General features: G+C 33.7%; 1 protein-coding gene across 2 annotated transcripts in view; it reads right to left on the reverse strand.

Annotated features, from left to right (window-relative positions):
- Window positions 1–1,647: 1,647 nt before the first annotated feature.
- The window catches only part of IL7 (interleukin 7), a 31,188-nt gene continuing 7,432 nt past the window's right edge, over window positions 1,648–25,403 (reverse strand). For both annotated transcript variants that reach the window (XM_077167053.1, XM_077167052.1), the window contains 4 exons: window positions 7,583–7,663; window positions 6,392–6,523; window positions 4,393–4,446; window positions 1,648–2,055 (listed from right to left, as the gene is read on the reverse strand). In XM_077167053.1, the coding sequence (XP_077023168.1) occupies window positions 1,936–2,055; window positions 4,393–4,446; window positions 6,392–6,523; window positions 7,583–7,663 (387 nt within the window). In that variant the 3' untranslated portion in view covers window positions 1,648–1,935. The remainder of the gene's footprint in view (window positions 2,056–4,392; window positions 4,447–6,391; window positions 6,524–7,582; window positions 7,664–25,403) is intronic.

Raw genomic sequence — 25,403 nt, forward strand, 5'->3', positions numbered from 1 at the left:
TTCTGAGTATGAATTTTCTCTAAAATTCAAAACTATCATAACCATAAAATGATAAAAATCAAGGAAGATTTTAACTCCTTTAGCAGACTGTTTTTTTTTTTTTTACATTATTCTTTGGTTTTGTAAAAATCTGAGAATTTTTTCAACATTGTTAGGAAATGTTACAGACATTCTTCAAGGAAACTTTTTTTATCAAAATTTTAATGTTTAACTTTAGACACTTGAATTTCCTCATTTCCATGCCAGATGATTTACCAAACCACCAGTTTATTAGGCTTGATATGTATCACATGGTTGAACATATTTTTTGGTGAAAGCAAGTATAGCCCACGTACAATAATCCATCTAAAAAATCAAGTTTAGTGAAGAATCACTCCTAAAAAGTATTAGCCATCTCCCTTTTCTGGAGTTAAAAGTGAAAACCAAACGAAAAGTAAACTGACTGGAAGCCTTATTAGTGGGATAGTCCATTGAGTTCTATACAATTATCTATACAACTGTACAACTACAGGGGATGAAACCAGATATGTGTTGGGTAGAGGAAGATGGACAGGCAGAGAGATAAACATGGACTTAAAGGACGGTATCACCAACACATTGACGGTGTCACATGAGCATCTTCTATATATCAAAACCAGCCAGCACTTTGGTGGTGGAGCTGTGAGACAGCGGAAATGATGTTAGTTTAGCAGACTGCAACTGATAGCTCTTTTAGGACTGGCTGCCTATAATAATGTGGTCATTTCTCTTTGTAAGTGAATAAGAACTGTTTGCAGATCTTTCCTAACCAGATCTGGTATATACAAAGGTCTCTTTTCAAAGGCTACAGTTTAACATGGTCAGAAAGCAAAGCAGTTTTCCTGCTGTTAAACAGTTTGAGAGCCCTGTCTCGTAGATTCTGGGTATCTGAAGATCAAAGGTCCTATATTCAATGAAAACTGTGAGATCAAATACTGATGCAGAATTAAAAATCTTGTTTTAAAAATCCTACTGGGATTTATTAAGTGAATCAGACAGGGTTAATAGATTATCAAAGGAAAATGTTATCCAAAGTAAGCAATTTGTTTGAAATATTGTATGAAGTTATTTTTATATAAAAATATGGTGTCAAAATTGTATATACACATCCTGCTAATTAAAAGGCAAACATATATTATTCTCTTAAAAATGTACTTCCCAAATTGCAAACTCATTTAGAAAAGTTTTATTATACATAAATGACAGTAGTAACTCAGTACTAAGGTTTAGCATCCTTAGGACCGATGATTTTTGTTTCTTTGGAAATTATTCTTTATTTTCATTTAAAAACATTTGCTATACCACTTATGGAAGGCACTGTGTTAGGCATTCATATTTAACTATGTCTCTGGATATCCCTCTTAAGAGCCTCGGACTCACTGATGCTGCTGTTCCTCTAATGTATCTAACTTGTTCTGAAGGGCATTACCCATGGCTCACTGTTGGCCCAAAAACATCTTCAGCCCAGAAGATGCCAATTTCCACTCTTAATGCACTGTATTACTGCAGAGCGAGCCATACAATTATTTTGGTAACGGAACAATGTTAATTTTGAATCCCTGTAACCATGATACACTTCGTAGATTTGATACCTGTTCTGCTGAAATTTTCAAACAAGTTTAAAAAGCATTATTGCAACTGATATCTTATATAGATTGTCTTACACAAAATCAGTACAGAATTAATACAGACTGGTATATGTCCACATACATATAACATAGTTTGTCAATCACAGCATTCACTTTCCATTGTTTACATTCATCTTCTAATGCTACAGCTGTAATCCATTTTTACTAGGATGCATTCAGTAACTTCTAGGAGGCATTCTATCCCACCTCCCCCAGACTGCATGAGCAAACAGATTCTTGGAGGATGCATCTAAAGTCCACATGTTTCTATATTGCCACTCCATATTTTTCAGGGCTTTTTAGCACCTCTCAAAATTTTATTCCAACAAGTTTTTATCTTTTGCAGTAGTCTCTTTAGGAAACACAAGTCACTCTGTTTTTTCTGTTCCTTTAAAGATTTATTCTCTTCCTAGAGAAATACATTAAGAAGTTTTAATTTCATATTTTTATAAAAATACAAGTTTTTAACAGTCAATCTATTAGTAATAGTATTTATTTTTCTATCATATTAGGTTATACTGGAAATTTAGTGTAATAAAAGTGGAATCTTGCATGATATTTTGCTGTGGATTCTAACTATAATTATGATAAGTGAACTGTGGAAATTCAAGGTAGGTGTGGTTTAGGATTTAGGATTATTCAAAGAGCTATGTCAGGTGACTGCCAACTATAGATATAAAACTGTTTAAACTTTCAGAAGAAATATATTTGTTGATTACTCAATTGTGTTTTTATGCATGCTGTACATAAAAACTTTTGTTTTTACATGCTGTACATGGGGTCACATTTCATTATTCCATGTGAGTATCCTGTTACTACAGCACCATTTGTTGAATTTATTTGTTGGGAAGTGCATGGACCGGTAATCAAACCTGGGTCTCCTGCATGGCAGGCAAGGATTCTACCCCTGAACTACCGTTGTACCCCCTAGAAAAATGTACTTTTAATGGAAGGAATAATTAACACTGAAAATCTTTAGATTATTTTAGCAAAGGAAATTAATAAGGGTATACATGATTGAGCCTGTGCCCTTAGGGTCTGCCCAGAGTTTAGAAGATGTCCACTTCCTAAGTTAGTTCCTAGCCCCTGGTAAGGACTATAAAAAGGGCTACCTGTACAATCCACAGAAAGTGGAACAGACGTATTAGGGAGTAGCTCTGAATACAATTTAATTATTTTCCTATGAGCTTTCCTACTCGGGGATGAGGTTAGTAGAGGGTAGGGTAATGATTTAGATAACAACCAGTCATTAGGTATTTTCTAGGCCAGATATCGTGGATAGTAATTTATATACATTACTTCACTTTACTTAACAGCCCTTATGAGCTTGATGATTACACCTTACTTTACAGATGTGGAAGCTGAGCTTCAGAGAGGATAAATAATTTGCCAAGGCCACATGCCTAGTAAGTAGAATGACTGGGATTTTGCACCTAAACTGACTGATTCTGGATGTGTGTATATATTTTTTAACTTTGGTCACAAATTAGATCTCTTTTAGCTATATATTTAGTAACAGCACAAACCCTTTAAATAATATACTTCAAAGATTATACAATAGATTTCAGTGGTAAATATGAAAGCAGATTTTCTATATTCTTTTTGTTGAGGGGCCCAGCACATATATATATATGTGTGTATATATATATGTATATATATATTTTTTTATGTGGGCAGTCACCAGGAATCCAACCCGCCAGCATATTTTTTAAAAGTAAAAATTGAAGTTGCCTTGAGTAAGCAGATTTAAAATACACAAATGTGAAAATATCATGACTTTTCCTCAGAGACCAAGAACAAGCATTTATTTAAAGATAAATTAAAAACCTTGATTTTTACCGTGCAATTCTGGGAATATAGATATTCTCTCCCTTTCCTAAAATTTCTAAATTTTCTTAGGCCAGAAGCCCTCGGTACATTTCTATCACTTTTAGCTCATATAGTCAGTTCATTCATTTCACATGTTCCACTTGAGATGGAATTCCTAGGATTTCCTGGAATCCAGTGTGTATAGACTACCCAGCTTCTCTAAGATAAGTAAGGACTTTCCATACTCCCATGTATTTACTGGTCTAGTAATATTATAATAATAATAATGGAAATGTCAAAGAAGAATTAATCACTCTCATAAGCCAAGTTTATAATCCCATCTCTCTTATAAACCAGATGTGTTCATTTTTCAATGCCATCCTAGTTATATACTTACAGCATTTTAAAGTTTTAATCTAATTAAACTATTCTGCTCTTTTCATTAATAAATATTTTCCATATTATAGTATGTTATATATATGTATATAGTATATATAGATTACTCATATACTCTGTGTACATATTTATACTGTATATGCAATAAACTTACCTATACTAATAAAATAGATTAAAGAAACAGATCCTCATTGTTTTAATTTACATTCCTTTTGTAACTACAAGGATAGCTTTTTGTCTTCATGTACTAATTTTTTAGTTTATTTTCTTCTATATAAATTGTTCATGCTTTTGCCTATTACCTATTGCTGTCTTATTGTTGCTTTTTCTAGAATCAATGCTCTGATATTTTCTCTAACTTCTTTTTTAAAATTTAAATCAGTTTTTTAATGTAATTCAAAGGGATCCTATTTTATAGGATGAACTCCCTACTCCTGCTATTAGTATCATAATGAATATATTCAAAACCAACCATACATTGAGGAATTAAGTTGAGCAAAAAGGTGGTGAACCATAAAGAAAATTATACAGTTACTCTCACCAAATTCTTAGTGGGTTGTACTTCACCCAGGGGAGGTGCTTTTCTTCCTTTAGCCTTAAAAACAAAATCACATTTGCAATATTAAATATTAATTTCTATTTGTTCCTCCCATTAACTATAAAAGTGAATTTTCATATTATTCTCAGCTCATCTAATCTATTGAGAATCCAGCTTAAATTCCTGATAGTTAGGAAGACAGAATACTAATTTTATTTAGAAACAAAATATCAGGGAAAAGGAAGAAGCAAGGAGTTCATCTTCTGAACGCCTTGGATCCGTAATTTTGCAGGTTTGCCCGGCACTGTTAATTGCTGGGAAGTATGAAAATTAATATAGAAGAGTATACTATCAGAGACAAAACTAACATTTAAATCAACATTTTAATACTTTATTAAATCCTGGCCATAAATTTTATTAAGCTTTACCCATCAGAAGCAAAACAAAATGAAACAGCAAAAACCTTAGCTTATAGTATGCCTGACTCATGAAGAAAATTCAATATGGTTGACTGTCTTTAACATCTTGCCTTATTTCCAAAAACATGTAATATATCAAGTTAATAGCATATAATTTTATTTAATTTCAAGATTAAAATATTTGTGTATTTTCTTTCCTTGCAATTAATTAATTTTGGATCACGGAAATCTGCACAAGCTCAACACATGAGAGAAGGGATTGTAAATGTATAGCATACCTATGACCCTTACCCCTTCCTGGTCAAGATATGATATCACTTGTCTTTTATTTTGAGCCCAGACTTGAGGCTTATACTCAACAGAGGATTTCCAACAGTAACTACTAATCAATTGGAACAAGCAAAGGATATAAAACCTATTTCAAAGTACTTTGAAATCGCTGTAGGTAGAAATTAAGAGTTGGCAGGCTAGATATAAAGGCTCCATGAATCTTGAACTGATCTGTACATTGCAGGACACATACAATAGAGTAGAACAGATTTATAGAAAAAAAAGTGGATATTCCATATAGACGATTAACCTAATTAAGAGCACAAAACTGAAATAAACTTGGCAAATCTAGGACACCATGAGAATGGCTTGTGCCAAAGACATAGAACAATGATAAAAGAAATTGTGTATGTTGTACAATCTCTATTTTCGTCATAGTCAATGGGATTCCAAGATAATCTTAGCATTTTACCTTCTGAGGGAAACTACTAGTATTCAGACAAAAATGAAATCTTTTTTATAGCATTAAAATGTTTAAATTAAAAAAAAAACCATATGAACCATTTGGCATTGTGTGCAGCCGGTAAATCCCTGAAGAATGGGATAGTAATAATAACTATGATAATTATAATAATGATGATAAAATATAACCTTTATCAGAATCCTGTTGGTACTAAGGACTTTACTTGACTTATACCATTTAATCCTTTCAAATTCTAAAACAAACACACTATTTTTCCTTCATTTCATAGATGAAGAAACTTGTCCAGTCTCAAGTTAATGTTTCCCAGAATTTCCTTTATTTATATTTCATGACAGCCAGTACAGAAGTATAGAAAATTAGCCATATCTATATCAGAATTATTAAAACAAAGAAATGAGAGATTGTGGAACATATATATGTCCAGTTTTAGTATATAAAAATATTTGCTAAGTACATTTGATTAATATCTTACTGGTTAAGAGCTCAGAAATGTGTATCTATCTGAAATTAAAATTATTAATAAGTTTTAAAGATAAAAATTTATCATTGCCCACCCAATTTATCACCCTTTTTATAACTAGGAAGTATGCCTTCATTTATGTTTTGCTCCACTTTCATAAACTATTAATTTACCCTAGCCAAGAGATGAATAGGTGCTTTCCAAGTACACTCTTTCCCCTCTAGAGTTGAGTAAATGTGTTTCAACTCTAAATTATAATAAGCACTATCATATCAATTCTATGATAGTGTCTATGATCATCAGAAAATGATAGTATCCTCTCACAAGGGTAGTATATATTTTTATCAAAATAAATAATGCTCAGCTTACCTTGCTGGTGCAGTTCAACAGTCTTAATGTGCCTTCAGAAACTATTGATAAGTGGGTATTAAAACTCTCACTTTTATTCATTTTAAGAAATTGCTTCAACTTGCGAGCGGCACGATAATGAAACATAGCTTCCTATTACAGAAAAAAAATGTCAGAAGGGTTATGATTCAAATAGATTTTTAATAAAAGATAAGCTTTCTTAAGGAACCTAAAGCCAGAGCTATATTGTTAAGTAAATTCCCACCTACACCCCAGCTTTCATTTTCAGTTAATCAATCACTGATCATAACAGTGATTGATCATAACAGTACTGTAACTGAGGTTACAGCATGAAGTGCCTAGGACTTGGTTTAAAGATTACCTAAGTCTGAATGTCTCTTTTTTTTCTGTTATATGTGTGACCTCATTGTTTATATGTGAACATAAGAAAAGATTACTCATTAAAGGAGAAGGATTGTGGAGGCAACAATAACAAAATGTAGGCGTGATTTTTCTTCTTATTTTTCGCACCTTTAGAAGTTTAGCAGAATAGCTGGTAATAAGAAAATAAAAGATCATATTTACCTAAAACATAAAGTTTTTCAGATATTTAACTCAGTAACTTTTTTTATTTTTTTAAATTTCTTTCCTGTTTCTTAATGCAGTAATTTTTAAAATAAAATTTAATGACTATAATATGGGATGTCCTGAGGTTAGTTTAGCTATTTTGATTTTTAAAAGACTATCAAATAACTATGTTTCTATAGAAAGAAATAACACAAACTTGTGGAGGTTTCATAAATTGTAATATTATATCAACTAGAGATGGTAGAGGTTTAAACATTAGCAAATATGGAAAGAAAAAGTTACAAAATGCCTATATCAAATTAGACACAACTTATATTTATATGTGTGCAGATATTCACACCAACAAGAATTTTCCTGCTTAAGGAATTCAGAAATAAGAGCTTTGCATGTCCTTGAATTCAGCAGTTCTTCTAGTATTTACAAGGCGAAAAAATAGAATGATAAACAGAGATATATTTTATCTAATGAACAAAAGACTATTTGTAAGATGAAAGTATAAAAGAAGACCATAGTGTAGATTATCAGGAATTGTGTGATTAGAACTAAAAGAATATGTTATTAGTATAGTTACCAGAAACAGTCTTTTATAAAATGAACATAAAAATTCTAAATAATTATCATTACCTTATTGTCATCACATGAATTTTTTTTAAAAAAGTTAGATTCATTATTCAGGCAATTGCTATCAATTTCTATCATGCTGTCCTGTAATAAACAATATAAAATAATATGGTTAAAACTGAAGACTGTAGCAATTATAAAAATAATAATATTATAATACCTGGTATTTATATATGAATTTTATGGAAATAACTTTAACCTGATTCAGCTGACAAGGCATGAAGAATGGTTTGCTATAATTGAAGAATAAATGGATATATCTGCAAACCCTCATATATTCAGAGCACCTCCCAAACTCCATAATTTGATCCCAAAATTCATTGAGAGAATCTGGCTCATTTAGGGAAATAAAAGTACCCATTTTAGAGGTTATAGTAAGTAGACCAAATACCATAAATTTTGAAATCATGAAGTTGACATGAAATTTTAAGAGGTTATTCTGTCCCATTTCCTGCCACCATCAAACAGCAAAAAAGGGCATTTACGTTAGAATGAAACTTGAGAGTGAAAGTAGAGTTGAAATTCATTCTACAGCATTTTTAACAATTCAGTTTCTCTGGGGTGGTCAAGGCAGAATTTTGCTGAGAAATAGCGGGACTGAATGTGCTGTGGATTTTAAATGTAGGAGTGGGAAGACAGGCTGACATGTACTCATTTTTGTTTCTAAGGAATATAGTGTAGGAAAGTGGGGATTACCTGAATCAAGAATTTGGTTGACATGTTTGGAAGAACTTCCTAAGGGTTCAGATTCTCTTATGTACAGGGTTTGACTAGCTCTGTTCAGCAAACTAGCAATCCCATGCTATCAGAGCTATTAGAGGACTTCAAGCAATCTTAGCCTGTATGATGTCACCAAAGGAACAGGATAAGTGGAACAATGGCAGGACTTAGTCATGGGCTTCTAATTAATCAACCTCTCAGAAAAGGGTGCAATACTTTTGTCACCTGTGAAAAGCATAAAGGGTCTCTGGGTTTATCCTGACTTTAACATTAAATACTATCTATTGTACCTGCATGAAGTAGCATCTGAATAGGTAATCATTCATTAACCATTCAGCACTTAGTGGGGGCCAATATTAAGGTCCTCTGCCATGCCCTATGGGGAAACAAAGATAATAAAAACATGGTCCCAGTTTCTTGTGCCATTTGATATAAAGGGCAGATGCTACATCCCTTGGACACGTTTACATCATTAATCTTTAGTAAAGAATGCTTTGGAAAAAAGAGGATTTGTTATTGCTAAGCATCCCAGTCATGCTGCAAACACCTCAAGTGCAAAGAATATATTGTCTGTAAGTAACATCACATTGCCATTAGACCCATTCCCAAAAAAGGTGGTAGAGAATTGTTGTTTACCTAATAAATGATTTTCCTATTGACTTCCTTTTACCCCAAGAAGGTTAATAAATTTGTCTTTGTAAATAGAGCATTTAATTTTTGCAATGCCATCCATCCTTCAAAAAAGAAGGAAGACAGTGTGAGGCTAATCTATATGATATATTCCAATTTACCATAAACATTGTATTAAAATATGCCATATAACTAATTCACATTTTCTTGGAGCATTTTAACAAAATACATGACTCACAGATATTTGAAAAGCTGTATCAATTAGGCCATTGCGCCATGTGAAACTTGTTTTGGGTAAATCTACAGCAAGGTCAAGTTTGACTGGTTCATTTGTTAGTCAAATGTTTGATACATAATGTAAAGGTATTACTAACCCTTAAATGGTTGACTCCTATAGAGGAGACAACAGTTATTGACTACTTGACTTTAGTACATTTTATAAACTCATTTAACACATGCATATTAGTGTCAGTGACACTTGCTTTTTGAAGTTATTACTTTCAAGCCTTATCAGAAGGGCAGTTCAGACTAAAATCGCAGAATCATTGAGTTTGAAAGAAGTTTAGATAACCATTTCTTGATTTTAGGAAGAGTAAAATTACTTGGCCAAGATCAGAATAATAATTTCTTGTAGGCAATTTGACAAATTTTAAGATTTCTTCATACTTTCTATGATTTGGAAAGCCACAATGAAAAAGCCAAGATCATATGGACTGAGACGTGAAATATTTTCCAGTATAAAATGCAATGATATGAAATTTGTTCCTAAGATACAGAATGCTTTTCCAATATGTATAATTATCTCCTCCTTCATTTAAGGATAGATTTGTTCTAGCTTTGAATTTTTTTCTATTACACTTTTAACAGTCTCTTCCTCAGAAATGTTAATTATGCATATAGTGGGTTTTTTATTTCACTTTTCCCCTTTATATCTTTATATTTGATTTTTAAATAGTTTACTGTGTATGGTGTTTTTCTTCTACCATGTCTTCTGTATACCTGTTCTAGTGGGGATATTCATTTATGTTTTTTATTTTACTTTCCTCTTTTTTTCTAAATTTGAAGAGTTCATTTTCAGTTTTTCCTATTCTCTTTTCTTGTCTGATATTGTATCATGTTTAGCTCTTTTCTTTGGTTCCTTTGAAGTCCATTTTTGACATTTTCTACTGCTTTGATGGATAATTCATCTTTGATCTGAATTCTTATTTTGTTTTTATTTATATTTATTACTTATCCACTCATGTATTCATTTTCATAGTATCCATGTATAGTGCTTCCTTTTTTATTTTCTGGTTAGTTTTTGAAGGGAAACTAAAGAAGATAGGATTGTTAATATTCACTTCCATCTCTTCATAGAAGGTATATTTTTCCCGGCACATTAATGCTGAGTTTGACCTTATGACACACTCTGGGCAATGAGTTTTAGAATATTGGCAAGAAAAAAAGCTTGCAGTTAACTCACACCGTTGAGTTTGGCCCCTTGTGCTCCTGTTTTTTCAACATGTCTGATAGCAGCTTGTGTTAGTTATCTATTACTGTATAATAAATATCCCCAAATTTAGCAGCTTAAAACAATATACATTTATTATAATACACTTTCTGTGGGTCAGGAATCTGGGAACATCTTAACCAGGTGGTTCTGCTTCAGTGTCTCTCATGAGATTGTGGTCAAGGGTCAGCCAGGGTTGTAGTCATCTGAGGCTTGACCAGGATTACAGGATTTGCTTCCAAGATGCCTTATTCACATCGCTATAGGCAGGAAGCCTCGGTATCCCACCATGTAGGCCTCTCCATGTGTCCTTACAAGATAGCAGCTGGCTTCCCCAGAGCGTGCAGTTCATAAGGAAGCAAGGAGAAGGCCATATGCCTTTTATGACCTAGTCTTAGAAGGTATATCTTAGAAGTTACATATTGGTAACCCTATCTTATTCCATTGGTCAGAAGCATGTCACTAAATCCAGTCCACACTCAAGGGAAGGAAAATTAAGCTCCACCTCTTGAAAGAAGGAATATCAAAGAATGTATGGACATATTTCTAAACTACCTGCAGCTGCTCCTCTATCTTAGGCTCTAGGATGGGAAGGTAATCTACCTCAACCAACCTGTAGACTTTGAGCCTGAAATAAATAATACTATTATATGCCACTGAACCTTTGTGGTTTTCATTTGTAGCAAAAACTGACTTTTCAAGAAATATTGCTTTCTGGATAGATTAAATTGTCCAAAAATAAGGTGGGAAGGAGCAGGGGTGATTAACTGGGGTTGCCAACAACTTTAGTTCAAGTTATTGGCTAAGAACACATTCTTACCAATTTGCTAAATTAAGAGAAAAGTTTATTTCTCTTGCTTTTTTCATGCGTTTCCTTTCAGGAGAGAAGCTCAGCCTGGCTCACAGTGAATCTTCATGACCACTTGTGCTTTAACTGGTGAGCTCTTGTTTATTTATTGCTGATTAGCTGATTCCAGTCAGCAGGTACATAACTGATTGCTGCTTCCTTTTCTGTCTTCCTTCCATCTGTTTTGTAGGGTTGATTCTTGGATTGGGAAAGTTTGCCATAGAAAAGATATATTTAGTCTCATGTCTCAGTTAATTTTCAAAGATTGGCCAGAGTTTGTATAGAAATGTTCTTCATCTCTGTTCATCACTCTAACAGCACATGTATGGCCCAAAACTTTGTGCTAAATAAAAACTCATTTGATGGACTGTTTAAAATGTGCTGCTTATTTTTAAAGAAATCTGTACCCTGAATTGGAATTTGAAAAGGTATATATTTTTTCCTGGGATCCTACTTTCATTGGTCCAAATTTTACCTTTTGGCTCTTAGTCTTAGCAGATCATAGTATGAATTGAAAGGTTCTTTTGTGTGATTTAAATGATTTTTTATTCTTCAATAAAATACAACCAGGGCGGGCCACAGTGGCTTAGTGGCAGAATTCTCGCCTGCCATGCCTGAGACCCGGGTTCGATTTCTGGTGCCTGCCCATGCGAAAACAAACAAACAAAACAACCAAGTGCCATGAGGTAGTGGGATACAACTCTCATAAAAATCAGAAGTGGTTTCTATGCCTATTTCAGTTCAATAAAAATGTTTAACTTTGCAAAAAGAAAAATCACAAGTAGTAACTTCTCTCAAGAAATTTACCCTCTAGTAGTGGAGCCAGACATCAACCCAGCAAATAAAATCAGATCCCAACTTGATAACAATCATGCATGAAAAATATATACTGCAATGAAAGAGATACTTCAACTGAAATCGGAAGCACAAGTAAACTAGGGAAAAGGGGATAAAAAAGGATTCAAGTTGTAGAAAACCCCATATGCCAGATTACCTGGAGGTGGGAGGCATGTATGTAGTTGAAAAGAAGGGAGCAAGAGGAAAGAGATAATTAGCTGACAGAGCAAAAGACAGTATTGGTGCCACTTGAAACTGGAGGGGACAGATTGGATCAAAATATGCCTGCCCTTGGGGACATGCTAAGTAAGGACTTTTGTCTCAGTCCTAAAACAACAATTGATAAGTGAATGCATTTTTATTAATAAACAGAGGAATGATGTTCTCAAATTTACCTTTTTCAAAGATCATTCTGATAGCAGCATAGTGAATGGATTGGAAGTTTTCAAGAAGAGATATGGGTTAATCTTTAGGTGGCTATTACATTGTCAGAGCTTGACATAATGATTTATTGGACTTTGGTGGTGGGAAACACTCTGATGTTAAGGAAATAGATTTGAAAAATATTTAAGAGACAAGTTTAACATAATTTGAAAATGAAAGTTAACAGGGAATGATATATATAAAGTATGATTCCTGGGTTTTCTAGTGTTTTAACAGAAAATACTACATTGCAATTCACTGAAGTAGGGAACAGTAGAGGAGGGGGAATGGATAAATGTGTGTTTGGCTTTAAAAAAATGAAGTTTGGTTTTAAACAAATGAAGTTTGAGTTGACTGTCAGAGATTTCAAGAGCATTTAGGCAGATAGATCAATGAAGAAGGCAGAAGGTTAGAGGAGAAACCAAGGGTTCAGTTCATTTTGAGCAGGTGGTAGGTGGTCCAAAGAGTTAAATGCCAACCAAAAAGGTTAAGTATGTTGAGTCTTATACAAAACCCTTCCACATAAAGAAGCAAAACTAAATTAGAAAATAAAAATTAAAAAAACTAGTGGTAGAATGGTAGTTTAATTATGGTACATAAAAGGAAATATTAAGCAGGTATTTTGTTTTGAGGTAATATTTATGAACATGGGAAAATATATAATAAAACGTCAAGAGAAAAATACTATGTAAGAAGTACATATTCAAATTTATAGCATATACACATATATGAACACATATATATACGAGAATGGTTAAGAGCCTTCATAAATTGGACCCAGAAATCATATAGGGTGCATTACTGGTGTTGATTTTTAAAAAGATAAATGACAAGAAACTGATTCATAGATTCATAAGAAAAGCCCTTTTTGGTTCCATGTTTAAAGAATGGCAAATGGATGCACATTTACATATTTAATGTCAACATTAAAATGGCAAGGTGTGTATCCTTTTTCTTTTTTTTTTTAACTGATGTCCTGCTTTAATGGACTTTTTCTGGTATTTTAATAATCATCAGCTCTAACTAGGTTAGGAATAGGCAATCCAGATGTCAGCCAGGGCCCTCCTACTCCTCTGGCTTCAGGTGATTTTCCTACCAAATCACACTGAGTGCAAAAGGTACTGCCTTTTCACCAACTTTTTACACATATGCATACACACTTACACAAACATATTTACACACTATTCACATCAAACATTTTGAGCATGTATTAACTTCAGATTTGAGAGATTAAAAAGAAAGATCATTTCTCCCTTTATTTTCTCCTCCCTTAACCATCTTCTCCTTTCCCTTTCAAATATAACATGGATTTCTATCTTTGACTTCTGAATAGCAACTTTAAAAGCCATATTTTGGCTACTTAAGCATGGACTTGTAGTTTCACACTCCAGCCCAAGCAGTTTCTCTGGGATTTCTTTCAAAGAAATACAGTGCTCTCCTTAAGAGATGTGAAGAGTAAAAAAGGTCATTATATCTACACGAAATCTAAATGGAAATAAACCAAGACATGCATGTTAGGACCAAGCATGAGTGGTTTTTGAGGTTTTTTTTTTTTTTTTTTTTTTTGCAATTTCCAGCTTTTCTACAATGAGTATGAATTTATATTATAATCAGAAAAAATATTTACACCTATATATATATATATACACACACATGTATTTCCCCTCATTATCATATACACCTCTATTATATATATAAATAAGTATAAAAATATAAATACACACTTATTCATTTCTTTGAAAACAGTTTGCCACACAAACTCTTTTTTCAGAACTTGCTCACTAATGACGTTCACATATATAGGTAGGGAATCCATAGATGATTAAAATGCTTTCATTTAATGAATGTATGTACTTGCAAACATAGTGACTGGTTTCTTAAATGGTAGCATTCCACCCAGGGGTGATTTTTCCAGACAAAATGAATATCAAGATAGAAATTTAACATTCTCTTGCCACCTAGGAGCTGCTAGATTGACCTAGCATAGATTCAAACTCTAGCTTACTGCCTTAACTACTTCAACCCCTCAGACATTTTGAGAGTTTATCTGGCTCTGTGACAGGCACTAGCATAAAAACATGCTTCAGATGTGATCCTTGTACTTCCAGGCAGAAATCAGTCTTTAGATTGGAGAAGGTAGAACCGGTTTTGAGTTGAGGACTCAGGTAGTATGAAGAAAATTTTAGGAAGGAGTGGAGAAAGTAGGAGAAGAGAGGATAGCATCTCAGTAATGATAATAATCGACTTTTTAAAAACTTAACAGATATTTTCTAAATAACATATATTACAGATATAATTCCAAGCACCAGAGATTAGCTGGTGAAAGGACATTCTTATGGAGCTTTCAACTACAGTATTGAGACATATTTCTTTGTCAGACACAATGCTGGCCTACACATCTCTCCTACTCTCACAAGGATCTTTTGAGTTCAATACTACTGTCGCTCCTTTATTACACTGGTATATGATATACAGTGAAATATGATATATTGTGAAATTGAGGCATACAGAGACAGAATAGGTTGCCCAACACCACTCAGCTAATGGATGGTAAAACCAAGAATTACTTCCAAGTAGCCTGACTCCAGAGCCCTTTATCTTAACTGCAATGCTGTGTTACTGCCTTTGGGAATAGTTATGCAATGTGGTTGTCATACAAGGAGGATTTTTCAGTACATAGGGTAAACTGATGTTTCAAGAAAAAGACTGGACAACTAATTAAGTCAAAACCTAATCTAAGAGGAAGCGAAGTGGAAAAAAATCTCAAGGTTATCATTAGAGTTGTTAGTGTTAGAAAACACAAAGAATACTTCCTTCTCCAGGACAGAAGAAATTAAAAAGATTGGTGTATTTCTAATAATTTTTGTTTTGTATGATATATAAGAGCTGTGAATGTCTTTGCTGTTTATAATACTTATTAAAATGAAATGCCTCTGTTATTTTCGATGATATACTTTATTTTTAGAATGACCATACATCCCAGGTTGCTGGGACAGTCTGGATTATAACTGTGCTTCTGGTGGCCTGTTCTGTGAGCAGCCTAGTACATTCTTAAAAGTCTCCTAATTTTAGTATGTTGAATGAAATAAGGCAGAAACAAAAAGACAGATATTATAATGCCTCACTATTATGGACTAACTATATGTGCAAACTCTGAGAATTGAACTCGAGAACATAGATTATAAGGTGAAGACCTACTGTAAAGGCTCCTAGACTTTAAGCTCTTACAGCAGTCACATTTCTGCTTAAGTTGAACCTGTTATTTCTAAATTCTGAGATGCTGTACTTTTTGTATATAACCTGGTCATTCTTTGGAACTTCAGGTATTGATGTGACACCTGAGACTCAGCGCTAGAGTTCTGCAATTATGAAAGTCAGCATTACCTCATACAGCAACTGTTTTCTAAGCTAAAAAAGAGATCAGACTTCAATTAGAAATATGATTGAAGCTGATCAGTTAGGACTAAGGTAAATCAGATTACAGGGTAAAGGATAATATAGACTGTATTTTAAAACTTCAATTTTTGTGTGAGACCAAAGGAAGTTATTTATTTGGTGCAAAATTAGTATTTTCTGTAGCACACTATCTAATTTAACATGTATAGTCATTATTCAAACACCATAATTTCATGGAACTTTGCATAGGGAGTGAGATCTTGTTGACTTGTAATAAGTTTCTATGATGCCCTGATACATCCCAAATTAATATAGGCAGAAGATAAAAAAATTGTTTGCCAAGTTCCCTTGAAGGGCTGCAGAAAAATGTGGAAATAAAAACGTCCCCATATCGGGGGAAGACTTGATATTCTCCCAAGCACTGGAGGCTACCAGTTTAATAGGCCAAACCCTTGAGTTTGGTGCTTGCCCTTATGAAATTTATTCCTGCAAAGGAGAAGCTAAGTCTACTAATAATTATGCATAAGAGTCAGCCTCAGAGAACCTCTTTTGTTGCTCAGATGTGGCCTCTCTCTCTGAGCCAACTCTGCCAGTAAACTCAGTGCCTGCCCCCTTTATGTGGAACATGACTCTGAGGGGTGTAAATCTCCTGGCAATGAGGGACCTGACTCCAGGGGATGAGCCTGGCTCTGGGATCATGGGATTGAGAAAGACTTATTGAGCAAAAGGGGAAGAGAAATGAAAGGAAATAAAGTTTCAGTGGCTAAGAGATTTCAAATAGAGTTGAGAGGTCATCCTGGAGGTTATTCTTATGTGGTATATAGGTATCCCTTTTTCAGTTTTTGGTATATTGGAGTAGCTACAGGGAAATGCCTGAAACTGTTAAACTGTAATACAATAGCCCTGATTCTTGAAGTTGAATATATAATTATATAGCTTTTACAGTGTGACCATATGATTGTGAAAACCTTATGGCCGATACTTCCTTTATCCAGTGTATGGACAGATTACTAAGAAAATAAAGACAAAAAAAAATAAATAAATAATAGGGAGTGGGTGGGAGTATGAGATGTTTTGAGTGTTCTTTTTGACCCCCACTTAGTCAAGATGGGTCTTAATCCTTTTACTGGAGCCCAGTATAAAGAGAATAAAAGGTAGAAAACATAGAAAGAGCTCAGAGCTGACAAAGAGGGCAGAGAAATGAAACCAAGAGACCTAGACGTTTGGAGATGCAGAAGGAGGGTGCCCAGGAGATGCCAGAAGCTGAGAGAGCCATTTGAAATCAGAAGCAAAGACAGAGGGACAGCAGATGTCATCATGTGCCTTTCCATATGACAGAGAAACCCTGGGCACAATCAGCCCTTCTTGAGTGAAGGTATCCTCTTGTTGGTCCCTTAATTTGGACATTTTCATGGCCTTAGACCTGTAAATTTGTAACTTAATAAATCCTCTTTGTAAAAGCCAATCCGTTTCTGGAATATTGCACTCCAGCAGCTTTAGCAAACCGAAACAGTGTGTGTGTGTATATATATATATATATATATATATATTTTTTTTTTTACACAATCGGTCTTACTTAATTTCTAAGTTTAAAATAATTCATGTTTATTATTAATATTTATTACTATTTCTTTATGCTCTCTTTCCTTTTCCTTTACTTTGTCATTTTAATGTATGGATGACTATGTTTTCTTTTTCTATGGTGATTTGGAAAGACTACAATTCTTTTAAAAGTTTTTTGTTGAAAAAATTGTTAAAATTATATTGTCCTCAATTTTAAAAAAGTAAACATATCTATTGATCTTCTGATATAAAGGGGATGATATCATTTTTACTTTTTCTTAAACCTTCTCTAGTCATAATATCTTGTATATTATTACTTCTTATGTGAAACATGTTATTGTATTAGTCTAGACATCACACAATAGTTATGTATTTAGTATTAGTGTTGTAACATCACTATTTCTATTATTAATTTTTGTTAATATCTTGGTTAGCCAATATAATCATATAAATGAGATAAATAAGAAGATAGTTTGTGTAGATAGATAAATTCTTTGCCTTTGCTTTTTTTTTGGAGATCCTTTCACGTTTGTCTAGCCATTGATTATATAACATAAAATCACTCTTCTTTTTTTATGTGCACATTATTATAGTATAAGCCTTTAACATCCTGATAGAGATAAACTCCTCCCAAAGCGCCTCATCATTTCTGAAATTCCGTTAAATGTCATCTAATATGTGCTCTGTAGTAACTTCCCAGGTTCTTCCACACGGTTTCCTCTCCCCTCTGTCATGACAGGCCTCTATGGGTGAGGAACCTGCAGGAAATCACCACTTTCCTGAATGAAGCTGTTTCACCAATGACAACCACTCAGGTTCCCACTCCAGTTGCAGAGAGGAACACAGCCCTTATTTTGCTAAAAGAATATTCCTGATTGTGCTTTCTGTTTGCTAGAGGGAGATGGATCTGCAAACATTCCCATTGTAATGGACATTGTGGTTATTGTTGCATATCTTATCTGTTCCTCTCCTCATTATTATTTAGCAGTCAGGTGGTGTTTGTAGAACTTATGGCACTCCCAGCTCTAGGTTGGACCTTGATGGGTCTAAGACTTAGATATTAAATCAATAGTTATCCCATCTCCCTTGCTAGAGCAAGTGGCTCAAGTAGTAACCAAGGCCTACAGCAGCTAAGATCTTCATGTTCCACTGGAATTAGGTCCATTTCACAGGTAATCCAGTCAGAATATAGGAGGGTGTAGGTTATTAAGTTATGGGCAGGAACATGATTGATCCTCCTGAATATGAAAGATGCATGAAACTCAGTGGCTTTTGGCAGCCATCTTGCATATATGAGAGAAACATGCCACGGCATGAGGCTGAGTGACGTATGGTGAATTGCAGAGCCAAAAGAATTGCAAAGAAACAAAGTTGAAGCTCTGATTAAGCTACAGCTGAAAGCACTTAACTGTTCGACTCTTCAGTTATAAAGGCCAATAAGTACTCTTTAATGTTTAAACTCATTTATGTCCAGTTTTCTATGACTTCAAACAAAAGTATAATGACTGACACCCCTTCAGTCTGGAAGATTTCATGACTGATGCCCTGGCTTCTCACTGCTGTAAAAACTGCTCCCCATCCCATCTGATGCAGCCACTGTCACCACTGAAAATCTGTAGCTTACCTATCTGCCTGTTTGCCCCTGACCTATTTTTACATGATTGGGGAAGTTCACCTAACATTAAAATAGGCCTCTCTTAACTAAGATTTTTGGAAATGACTTCCAACTACAAAGAGGAAAAAATTTCTCTTGTTAAAAAAAAAAAAAAAAAATCCCTGTCTCATTTCCTATTCTAGGAATGCCCTCTTCCTAGAATGTTTGTTGACATAATATACCCAACAGTGATCACCACTCACCATTACATACACTGTCCCAAACAAAGCAGATTCACAAAGTAGACTAAGTTGGAAAACTAATAAGTGGCAGACCTGGTATGCAAATGAAGATCTACCCAGTTACAAAGCTAATGCTTTTTTTATAACAAGTTTGCCATCTAGAAATCTGAGTTTGATTCAAAATCTTGAAGCAGCAGAGTTTAATAGAATAATTGAGAGTAGAAATTCTAGCAAAAACAAGACAACATTTTCTTTTCTAAATCCTAAACCCTGTCCACATAACTTAGTGTATAATATTTTTGTTTGTTTATTCATTCACTCAAGTGTCTACTTTAAAAAATGATCGGATGCACATACATATACATATTGTGTGCATAAAATATAGAGTGATACATGCCTTAACAGTAAGCAAGATAAATTGCTATGAAAGAATGATTACTTTTGACTGGTCTTGTGAATCAAGTAGAAATGAGTTTAATCTGATTAGGTACTTAAATTTGGATATATGAATATGGAGATGAAGGGAGAAAATAGGGAGATTAGGAAATTCTGGAAAAAGAAAACACAGGAAAAGGCACTGTGGTGGGCAGGTGTGGAGCTCATTTGGGAAAAAGAAATTAGTACAAGTTTGTTGCGCTATTGGAGTAATGAGGTGGTACAGGGAATAAGGGGCAATAGAGAGTGATAATTAGGTTAGAAATGCAGAATCAGCAGATTATGCTTCCCAAATGCCAGATCAGAATTCAGTAGGCAATAAGTAGAAAACTACAGAAGGCTTTTGAGCAGGGACATGGCATGATCTCAACTGTGCTTTATGAAGATTAGTATATGTAAGGGAAGTATTCATAATTTTATTGCTGACTGATGTGCTTATAGACTTTGGAGAAGTAAATCACATGGTGAGTAGATATAAATTATGAGAGAATTAGAGTGTGAGTAGGAACAAGGGAAAAGAAATCAGGAGCAAGGCTGTTTGTAAAAATTCTGCTTCATTGGAAATGTGCAACTGGGCTAAGTCCAGTTGAATAAAGAAACTGGCTCCAACTGGGCAACATCTTATTAAATAAATAAGCAAATTTATTTAGTTTGGAATAGCCCCTGTGGAACAACTTGTAAATTAATTAACTCCAAACTAATAAATCATGTTCTATGTTTTCTACCAAAACAGTAAGGGAAAGAAAAACACATACAGGTATTTGTGAGCTCAATTGTGCTTGTCCTGTCTAATATTTGGTATTTCTCTATTTCTGGGAATTCATCCTTAATGGACAAGTTTTGAGAAGATAGTAGGTTTCAAGTATTTGCAAAGAGTAAGGCAGTAGCTCCTTTTCAAATCCTATACCCCAATATTGGTAGATTAACAAAGAAAAGGGATATCTGGAATTTTTGGCTTTAGCATTAAATCTTTGAAAACATTTTAATTATGCACTGACATTCAAGAACAGCAGATATTAATGCAGTAATTTAATACCCCAAAAATGTGTCCTACTAAATTTAAAGCTCAAATTCTAAGCTGAATATATATCATTTAGAGTAACAACTGAAAGTGAACCAATAATAGCACCAGGGCTACAACAATTTGATTATGTTAATTTCCCAGTCCTTCCTTTGACCAAAAATAGTTCAAATAAATAATTTTGAAGTAATTCATTGTCATTGTGCTTATTTAAATTACACTCATTAAACAGAATATTTCATATCTATAGTACACAAAATAGCAGAAATTGAAAGTTTGTTTTAATAATTAATATTGATAGTAATCTATTGTCAAGAATATCAGCAAAATAAGTAAAGAACATCAATCTAAAAATAACATTGAAAATTACTATTTTGACAAATATGGCATTTCAAATTAATATCACCAATGTAATATACAAAATGCTTTTATATACAGACGAGTTAGAAAATATGATTATAAGTTTCCACTTGTAAAAATACCTCTCCAGAATTTCTGCAATGGAGTTCAATTTAAGAAAAAGCAAACAATAGGTAAAATTTGTTAGAAAATACAGAACTATAAACACTAAACAACAGGGCAATGAATATATTTTAGTTGTTAAACCCATTCTTTATCATGCATAAACTTTTACATCTATTTGATGCCCTGTTTTGGAAGTGAATATATATTTCGTATCCTTGAATGCCTTTCCAACTTTACCAACACCCTGGATCCACAACTTGCTGTTTTATTCATTTGTGTTAAAGTATGGTTATGTAAATCTTGGGATAAGAAATGGCATTCCAGGAATTATATGATTCAACAATTGGCGTATTTCCGTACATATCAATATCTGTGCCAAGTATAGACAATGTGCAATTATTGCAAACCTGGCAGCATTTCCACCTATACTTGTTACAGTGCCACAGATAGTAGAGGTATGTATACCCAGTGCTGGGTGTGTGACGACATTATGATGAGATCTGACATATATACAAATATTACATACAGGGCATCCATTCTCTGGGCCTTCTAAAGAGACTATTATCCTACATCAGTGCATCGGAAGAAGTCTTCCAGAAAGGTTCTAATAATATGGAACCTCAAAAACATAAGGGATTGGATTCTAAATCCCTTTTCCCTTGTTCCAGCCTGGATACTCATATATTCCTGGCAATGCCTAGTCTTTGTTTCATCGTGGAATATCTTTACCTTCTATTACCACCTATCCAATTCCTACCAATCCTCAAGAGCACCTTCCTCTGTGAAGACCTCCTTAACCAATCCCCCTTCCCCAATCCTCTCACAACTGCTCCCCTTTTGAACTCCCATATGTACTTCTCTATGATGTTTAACTCTATACTCCTCATGTACTTGTTAACTCTATATTCCTCATGTACTTACCTGAGTATATCCCTTATTTCCCTGTTCCTTATTTCCCCACACTAGTCTACAGGCATCATAAGGACAGAGTTTCCATCTTTGTATCCCACAGAATGCTCAGCACAGTGTCTTGCACATATTACTTTTATGAATATTTGCTAAATGATATGCAAATTGTACATCAACACTAAATTTTAATAAGTAGAACTTATTTTGTATTGGCTAGGAAGTCAGTTTTTTTCTTCTTGGACATCTGTTTCTTTGAAAATTGCTATAAATAAAATGTCAGGTACTTTTTGGATATTTAAATATATACTAGTTTGGAATATTATATGGTATTACTTTAGCCAGAAAAATATTATTTTGGCTAAACATAACTCATATGTCTGAGATATGTAACTCAGGCACCAGAACAGAAGCTGGTTATGAATATAAAGGCTGCTAGAGATGGCTAAACACTTTCTAGGAATGACTCAGCCCAATTTCATGTACATGTAGGGCTGTCCTATTATTATATCTTATGAATCATGACTAACACATTATTATTGCCTTTGCCATTTGCCATATTTTAAACTCTACCTGTATTCTAGGTGCCCTTACAAATTCACCTTCCACCTTTGCACTGATAGCTGTCAAGTAGCCACAATTATACACCTTTCCTATGAACTTCAGAGCAATTTAATTCAGATTACAACTAGAAATCTGTACCAGATGTGCAGTTAGCACATCATACATAATGCTGAACTTTTTTCTAAAATTTAAATCTGATACTATCTCTCCCCTTTTAAAGAACTCTTTAGTACTTTAAAGTCTCTCCTCCAATACTTATCAAGTTTTGGCCTTGCATTTAATTGTTTTGCTAACAGTGAACACCAAAGCAAGTCAAGGATTAAATTCTAGTTAAATATTGCCTTAAAAAATATGTATAAAAATGCTAGGCTTAAATAATTGCAATTAATAGAGAGCAGATTTAAACTGACTACAATAAAAGCTAACTTAGTTTTTTATTATGTAAAATTACATTGGAGGAAATATATAATATATATAATTTCCTGTATATATAATTTAGTTGGGTAACTGAGTCAGTTGCAATTTAACAAGAGAAGTTGCCTTTTAAGAGGCTAATCTTTTTTGTTCTAGAATTACTTTTTTATTTTTAAGTTATAAAAATGAAAGAAAGCTAGCTGTACTTATTTTATGGCTACACAGACTCTAATAGTAGCATCACTTAGTATGAGCAACTAATAGCAAGGGGGGAAGTAATTATATTTCCAAAGTAACTTTCTAGGGAAAAAGGGATTAAGAATCCAATCCCTTACGTTTTTGAGGTTCCATATTATTAGAACCTTTGTGGAAGACTTTTTCCAATGCACTGATGTAGGATAATAGTCTCTTTAGAAGGCCCAGAGAATGGATGCCCTGCATGTAATTTTTTGTATATATGTCAGATCTCATCATAATATCTTCTTTTTTCAAAGAAGGATCCACACATGGTTCATCATTGTATCCATCCCCAACACCTACCCCTCCACATACACAAAAGAATTTTCCAAAGTAACTTGTTCTTAACAGGCCCCAAATTATGTTTGCTGAATGAATCAACATTCAGGAGGACATGGGAACTAAGAGCAGATCCTGTGTCTGCCCAAACTGGGCAATCCTGGGCCTCAGATTCTTTTTTGTGTGAAACACAGGTAATGAGAGTAAACTCTCTCATAGGTGTGTTGTGAGGGCTAAATTAGGTACGACATGAAAAGCAGACACTTAGAACTTCAAAAGCACTACATAAATGTTAGTAGTACTATAGTTCCCGAACTTTTCTTCTGTCTGTGTCTTGTCTTCCCAAGTAATTTATAATCTTTGAAATTCAGGAAGTAGGTCTTATGTGTTTTTTAAATATTCCCCAGTGCTTCTATTACAATGCTAATACATAATAGATATTCAACAAATATTTACAGGATGGATTAAATAAATGTACTCATATCCGTAAGCATCCGTATCAGTGGTCATAGTCTTTAACACTTAAAAGGTATTTACTACGCTTGCTCCTATGTTTCAGTGTTTCAGAAAAATTGAAAGATTAGGACTGAGGAAAAAGCTTGTGACTTTGGGTCTTATTTTTGGCCTTTGGTAGTTATGTGACCAATCTCTTTAAGCATCAATTTCCCCATCTTTAAGATGGACTTAAACACAGTAACATTTGTAAAGTATCTAACACATTCTAAAGAGTCTAAATGTCATCTAGTTACACTGATAAAAATGATTCTTTATCACTTTCTTTTTCCTTCCCTCAAATTTATCACTCCTTATTTATAGACAACATGCTTAAGATTATCATGACACTGTTCCCTTGGATTGGTTAGTTTGGGTACTCTTATGTCTTTTGTAAATTAATCTCCTTAAAAAGAGTAGCTATGTTTTGGTTTGTTTTGACAGTATCATTGTTGTTCTGTGCATGCATGTTAATGAGATAAGTTCCTCTATATTTCCAGAAAAAAAATGTACTATGACTCTGGTAGGTGAAATTCTCCTTCTTTTTAATTGCCCATAGCATTTTTTGCAGAGTTTTATATGCATATAGTTATTTGTAAATGCTGTTGAACTAATATTAGTTGATTCTCTGTCTGGAAAATAAACTTCAATTAGAGACATCATCCTGACTCAAGAAGTTTAATTTGGTAGTAATCATTTAATGCAACCAGTGTCAAAAAAAAAAAATATAGCACATATATAAAATGGGAACAATTACCTTTTAACATGTAACTTTTTTCCGCCTAGTCAGCAGGCTAGGAGAATTTCCCATACCCCCTCCAATCTGATTGAAAAGGACTGATTAGCTATCATATCAACACATTCCATCGTATTGATACAGTTCTTCAAACTTAAATTAACTCTCAGAAAAATATAGATATACTTATATTTCCCTACCTACCAACATATATATGCATATACACACACACAGTACATTGAGATGAAACAAAATAACAGCACATCTCTTTACATGATGAATGACTAATGCTGTACTCTTATTTTCCCACTCCTATTGCAGTGCTGCTACAGGGACTAACACGGTAAAAGGGAGGTGAGGAAGGACAGGCAGTGAGGATGAATTATGTTTTCAATAACTTTTGTAGTGAAGGGAAATAGGACTGAAATGGATAGTTCTGGGCATCTTAGGGTCTAGGAAAAAAATCTTTTTAAAGGACAAAAAATTATACTTACTAAAAAATACATGGAGTTGGTAGCTTATTAAATTTTATTC

The sequence above is a fragment of the Tamandua tetradactyla genome, chromosome 6 (genome assembly GCF_023851605.1).
Source record: "Tamandua tetradactyla isolate mTamTet1 chromosome 6, mTamTet1.pri, whole genome shotgun sequence".
Classification (NCBI taxonomy): domain Eukaryota; kingdom Metazoa; phylum Chordata; class Mammalia; order Pilosa; family Myrmecophagidae; genus Tamandua; species Tamandua tetradactyla.